This window comes from Camelina sativa, chromosome 20 (assembly GCF_030686135.1).
Source record: "Camelina sativa cultivar CO46 ecotype springtype chromosome 20, ASM3068613v1".
In the NCBI taxonomy this organism is placed as follows: Eukaryota; Viridiplantae; Streptophyta; class Magnoliopsida; order Brassicales; family Brassicaceae; genus Camelina; species Camelina sativa.
This window is the reverse complement of record NC_141899.1, coordinates 26,253,924-26,260,061: the sequence shown is the minus strand read 5'-3', so window position 1 is coordinate 26,260,061 and position 6,138 is coordinate 26,253,924. Positions and strand designations below refer to the sequence as shown.

General features: G+C 34.8%; 1 protein-coding gene across 12 annotated transcripts; it reads right to left on the bottom strand.

The window, feature by feature from the left end:
• Positions 1 to 218: 218 nt before the first annotated feature.
• Positions 219 to 3,231, bottom strand: LOC104771326 (ABC transporter B family member 25, mitochondrial-like). Of its 12 annotated transcripts, none has more exons than XM_087504306.1 (10): positions 2,378 to 3,042; positions 2,172 to 2,239; positions 1,970 to 2,067; positions 1,821 to 1,876; positions 1,605 to 1,685; positions 1,298 to 1,363; positions 1,127 to 1,219; positions 743 to 807; positions 625 to 663; positions 219 to 526 (listed from the first exon to the last, which is right to left on the bottom strand). In XM_087504306.1, exons 3-9 carry the CDS (start codon positions 2,055 to 2,057, stop codon positions 633 to 635), a joined length of 480 nt encoding a protein of 159 aa, XP_087360432.1. In that variant the 5' UTR covers positions 2,058 to 2,067; positions 2,172 to 2,239; positions 2,378 to 3,042; the 3' UTR covers positions 219 to 526; positions 625 to 632. The 12 variants fall into 12 exon arrangements, 11 of the variants coding, with proteins under 11 accessions (XP_087360432.1, XP_087360431.1, XP_087360433.1 ...); XM_087504305.1 differs by having other exon boundaries at positions 625 to 644; positions 2,378 to 3,014; XM_087504307.1 differs by having other exon boundaries at positions 219 to 512; positions 2,378 to 2,999.
• Between the last annotated feature and the right edge of the window lie 2,907 nt (positions 3,232 to 6,138).

Genomic DNA, 6,138 nt, shown 5'->3' with positions numbered 1-6,138 from the left:
TATTTTAATAGTTCTATTACAGTTACACCAAATAGTTCAAGTTATACTGAAATTTTCTCAATAAATTCTATTAATTACAACCAAACAAATCTCATTCCCTCCTTCTCTGTTGCAAATCAAACAAAATTCTATATGTGCTATGATCTATTGTTTTTTCCGATGCTATAATATTCAATGTTATGACTCTTATGTTATGCAATTGTATGAGACTATTTACATTTGGTGGAACCAGCTTAATTTGTAAAACATTGATTCAATTTACAGATATTAAACATTCTTAAAGAAATACATCATTTCATAAACCAACTAGCAGTTCATACATAACACAAGTCTAGAATCCCAAAATTTAAACTGCTATCACTGAATTTGCTACCCTTAGTCAGAACTTTTCCTATAGCTTGCTACTTTTTCTTCTTCTTTAGTCTCGACTTCTCAAGCTTTGAATCATCCTCGTGAGTTTCCTCTTAGAAGCTTTAACACTTGGTTCAAGCCTTGATATCCAATCTCCAAACCTGTATAAGATCCACTAATACAAAACAAACACTTAGTGAAATTTTAACCAAGTTAGATTGAGAGAGGGATAAATGAAGTAAATAGTACTAAAATACACCACTTCAGTAGTACCTTTTTGTTCAAAGGTTTTGCTTTAGAATGTGTTGCCTTCTTGAGTTCCTCAAATTTGTTATGTATGAGAAGACTAAACACCTACTTAATCATATTCATAAAGTGGATGATTACTTACAGAATCGCAGGAGATTTCAGAAATGCCCGAGCAAGTGCTACTCTTTGTTTCTCTCCACCGCTCAACTGTCCACAAAATCAATCCATGGTTATCACGACCAGTAAAACCCCATATATATATACTTAAACTCTGGATAGTCACTCATCATTGTTACTCTTCGCAATTATATAGAAAACCTTAATCAGCTAAGCTTTCTTTCTCGTGATTGTTACACTTCTGTGAAACTAAGTTTATTGAATCATAATGAACTTTGACTTGGTGTCTTATTGAGACGGGGGACTAACTCCTCATATCTCTATCATGCAAACTTCAACTTGCCACTGGAATCATATGGCATATACTGATCTATCGAAAACATTCCAAATATAACATCAAGATACTGACCTTGAGGCCCCTTTCCCCAACTATCGTTGAATATTTATCCGGGAAATTACTAATAGTTTCATGAATTGCAGCACGACGAGCAGCCTCATACACCTGGATTGAAATATGTGATAGAATCAGGATCATTGATATTTAACTTGACGCTAGCACCAAGTATAATTTAGCCAGTACCTCTTCTTCTGTAGCTGAAAGACGTCCATAATGTATGTTGTGAAATATTGTATCATTAAAGAGCACCTGCAGTGCAATAGAGGTTATCTTTGAGAAAAAAAAAAAACATGGAGTGTTCTACATAAATAGAAAGCTAACAATGATGATAATACAAAAAAAAGAGAAGAAACGTGGTAAAACAATCTAATGTCTTGTATGAACATAAAGGCGAGAAAGCAATGAATGCAGGTCATAGTGTTGGATACAAAGAAAAGCTTACGATGAGAAGTAAAGAAAGACAGAGAAGATATACTAAATGCCAACTTACAGTGTCTTGCGGCACAACTCCTATGGAGCTTCGGAGGCTATCTAGTCTCACTTCCTTTATATCTTGCCCGTCAATCCTTACCTGTTAACCAATATGAAAACGATGTTATCTAGACAAGCTTTTTCTTCAGTGAAATTCTCTGCAGCAGGGTTTACTTTTGTTGCAACAATGCTTCCAAACGATCCCAATACTTTACAAACAAAAAAAAATGCTTACATTTCCGGAATCTGTGTCGAAGAATCTAAATAGCATTCTAAGAATTGTTGACTTGCCTGTCATTGAACAAAGCATAAATTTCAACGGTATAACAGGTTAATAAACAATTACTTTGATGCTTGCTTAAACAGATGAGGTTTAGGAAATACCGCTCTCGCTAGTACCAACAATTGCCACACTTTTTCCTGCCGGTACGACGAAGGAAATTCCATCTAAACAACTGAAAGAGAAGTCCATTCACCATAACCTGCATCACCAAACATACAAAATCATATCAGAAAACAGTTTGCAAGAATAGTGCAGAGAAACATAAAATACCAACAGAGAGGAAAAAACAAAGGGTGCACTGACCAAGTCACCGACAGTCATCTGGCCATTCATAATACCCTGAGAGCACAAAACCATTGCTGTTGACAGAGCTGTACAAAAATGTACATAACACAAACCATCTCAACCAATAAAGACCAAAATCGATTTCGTTTGTTCTCGTTCCTACGCAGCTAAAAAAAAAAAAAAAAAAAAAAAAACAGATCGAGATTCAAAATCATAGTTCGCACCTTGAAGACAATCGCTGTTCTCAGCCTCCTTCCTGACAACATCGATAACAGAATCAATCAACTCAGCACCTTCGGTATAATGACCTTTGGCCCAGTTGTTACCAGCACCGGACTGGCCAAAGACGAAGTTATCAGGACGAAAATCTGACCAAAGGGACCAGATCTGAGGGAATCCATGGTACCAGGCTCCAGATCCATAAGAACAGCGCGAGGAACGTATTTCCCATCGAGTAAGACTTAGATCTGCAGAGAAAACGTCATTTTTTTTATGGAACCTTTGTGGGCTTGACGAAATTAGGGTTTCTGGTAGGAAGTATGCTCTCGCGCTTGGCCATGAGCAGCAATGATAGCCATGAGGGAGGAAGAAAAACTGAGAGAGAAAGGGAGATTGGAAGAGACACAATGGAGAAGAATATCGGAGACGGCGAGGGAAGAGGAGGATATAGTTTCTTTTTTCTTTAGTCACCAAACTATTCTAAGATTGGTAACAAATGTCGAATTGTTCTTCAAGATTTCTTTCCATTCACTCTTGATACTCAACTCCAACAAGAATATGGTTTCTTTTGTTTCGATGCCATGATTTAGTCGAAGAACATAAAGCAAAGTACAAGGAATTGATCTTATGTTTTTTTCAATTAAATTTAATTATAAATGGCATAAAACCTAATAGAAAACACAACTCAACTCAGGTATAGAAGTAATTTGCAAACTTTTTTTACACAACTCAACTCAGGTATAGAAGTAATTTGCAAACTTTTTTTTGTGTTATTCTAGTAAGTCGAAAATCTCAACGTGTTAGTCTAGTAATAAACCTACTTTTATGTAATATTCTAGGTAATTTCCCATAAGTATATGTATAATCCTTGAAGCCAAACATTCTTTTATAATAAAACGGAAGTACACAACGTTGTTTTGTATACTATATAATTTTAATAAGTTGGTTACAAATAGGTTATAAATTAATTGATAGATATATTGGTTACAAGTTAAATAGTAGTTGATGCAACATTAATTTATTTAAATTATAAATCTTAAAAGAAAATATTCTAAAAAATCATTTAATATCATCTAATTTACCATATTAATTTCATTTATTCATTTATTCATCAAATAAAATCCTTTGATATCTAAATTAACATATTAATTTGTTAAGTATCATTATACTTCACCTGTCATTTTTATATATGAGTCTATTTTGTAAAACAAATAAATTATTATAATATTTATTATAATTAAAAAATAATTTTTTCCGGATATACCATAAGTTGAATTTTTAAAAACAAATATAATATGTTCAATCTATAAAATAATCTTTAATAATATTATTTTTAAAAAATAATACTCCCTCTGTTTCACAAAGAGTGTCATTTTGACCAACTACACACAAATTAAGAAAAAATTGAATTATACATATATGCCCCTATTTAATGAGTAATTTATAATTGAAATTCAATAAGAAAAGCTTTGGGTTAAGGGTAAATTAGAAAATTTGATGTTAAAAATCACATTGGAAATACAAAATGACAGTCTTTGTGAAACAAAGAAAAACTCTCAAAATGACACTCTTTGTGAAACAGAGGGAGTATCTATTGAATTAAATTTTCTTACAACATATTAAAATTTTATTTTAAAATATAAAATATACCAAATTTTTGTATAAAATTAAATTTAACCATTGTTATAGCACGGATACTTATCTAAAATCATTAACAATATAAAACTTACAAAATATGTGTTTTTTCAAATCATCATATTTAGCATATGATTTTATTGCATAATGTTTTATTCAAAAAAAAACTTTTAAAAACAATAACATAAATTCTATTTTATATAAAAATTACAATAGAAATATAATGAATTTCAACCCGTGCTCTAGCACGGGTCTTAATCTTATATAACAATTAATAAGGAACTATGGAGTCAAACATATATTAGCCAAAAAAGTCGAGAATAATCCAAACAAATACAAAATAAGAAGTTTCCTAATATGCATCATAAAGAAATTGTATCATTTTGAATAATTAAGGTAATCTACATTTTAATTACTCAATATTTTAGGAAGTTGTTTAAAGTTGCTTCCATAACAATCAAAACATAAATTCGAAATTATATATATGTAAATTAATTTGATTTGGTTTTATACTGAGATAATTACGGAAATAAAAAATCAATTTTATACAATTGAATAAAAACAAAATCAAAACAATCAATAATATGTTTCCTTTATATGTAACCATTCATACTGACAGTCTACCAAGTATAACAAAATTTTTCCTTTTATCGAATTGCATTGATAATAGCTCTAAATGTATTTTCAACCAAACATTAAATAAATTAAAAGATTACTCCAAGGTTGGTTGCCTAAACAGGAGGAAAAGAGTTTACAAAAGAAGTTTCAAAAAGTAAAGATCTTGAAGACCGAGCAAGACAATCTGCCCTAACATTCAAATCACGAGAGATCCTATTCAGGGTGAAGGAGGGGAAGGAGGATCGGAGCAAGGAGAATTCTTCCAGCAAATTTGAGAAGGTCGGCCAATCCTCGGGTAGCTGCACAATCCGTCTCGAAGGTTTCACAATCAAGCCCAGCCGCCCGCAATGATTCCATAGCCCACATCAGAGCTTGTAACTCCGCATGTAATGGGGACGGGCCACTTCTAAGACTTCGTGCTCCCAGAAGAAGCGTCGAGTCCTCACCATTACAAAACCACCAACCATTACCCAGGATCCGAGCCTTTCCAGGATCCGAGCCTTTCCAGGAACCATCAACCTGACAGCGTGTAGAGGGCTCCCTCACCTCTAGGGGAGGTGGAAGATGCCGAAGACTCCCCGATAAGGATTTGGCCTCCTCCCATAGTAGCCTGTCATTATTCGCCTGGTTCAAAATATAACTTGGTTCGCCCTCTGTTCCCTGGAAAACTTTCCTATTCCTATCCTTCCAAATTGACCAAAGAATCCAAGGAAGATTAAAGCATATGGAAACCCATCCGGATCTAAAGAGATTTGAGCCAATTCCAAAACGCTTCGCGAACGAGGACACTCAAAAAGTGCGTGATTTATAGACTCTGCCGCGGAATCACACCGTTTGCAGATAATGTCACAATGAACCCCTCGGTGCGCTAACCATTCCATCACAGGAAGGGTAGCGGAGGAAACCTGCCAAAAAAAGTGTTGGACCTTCGGGGGAACCTGAAGTTTCCACGAGTGGCCCCGAAGAGCCTTACACGAAGGCCCATATTCAGCTTCCGTAATCAAATCTTGGGCCAACCGATAACCCGATTTCACCGAGTACTTCCCCAATTTGGTGAAATGCCATACTAAGCGATCCGGTTTATAGTATTTACTGACCGACATACTCCGAATAATTGGGATATCCACTGGGTCAAAATACTCCTCTAATATGGGTAAATTCCAATCCTTCGTGATTGGATTAATTAAGTGATTAACCATTAAACTCGGAAGCCACAAACGTCCCCGACCATTAGCTGGTCTAGGCCGAACATCCGGTAACCACGGGTCCCGCCAAACTGAGATAGAGCAACTAGAACCCACCGCCCATCTCGCTCCTTGCCCCACCAAATCCTTGCTAGAGTAAATGCTCCTCCATGCAAAGGAAGATATTTGGTTTTTTTTTTCCCAAAAGAGGGTGTTTATTCCTAAAATAGCGACCTCTCATTACCTGAGCCATCAAGGAGTTCAGATAATGAATTAACCGCGAAAACTGTTTAGCCAGCATGGCATCATTAAATTGTTCTAGAGCACAG

Bases quoted from the DNA above. Each gene is read 5' to 3' on its own strand.
- LOC104771326 (XM_087504299.1), bottom strand. From the start codon at position 2,057: ATGGACTTCTCTTTCAGTTGTTTAGATGGAATTTCCTTCGTCGTACCG. The intron at 1,364-1,604 runs GTAAGTTGGCAT...ATTGCACTGCAG, and splicing joins GAGTTGTGCCGCAAGACACT to GTGCTCTTTAATGATACAAT. The intron at 645-742 runs GTAAGTAATCAT...CACATTCTAAAG, and splicing joins CTGAAATCTCCTGCGATTCT to CAAAACCTTTGAACAAAAAG.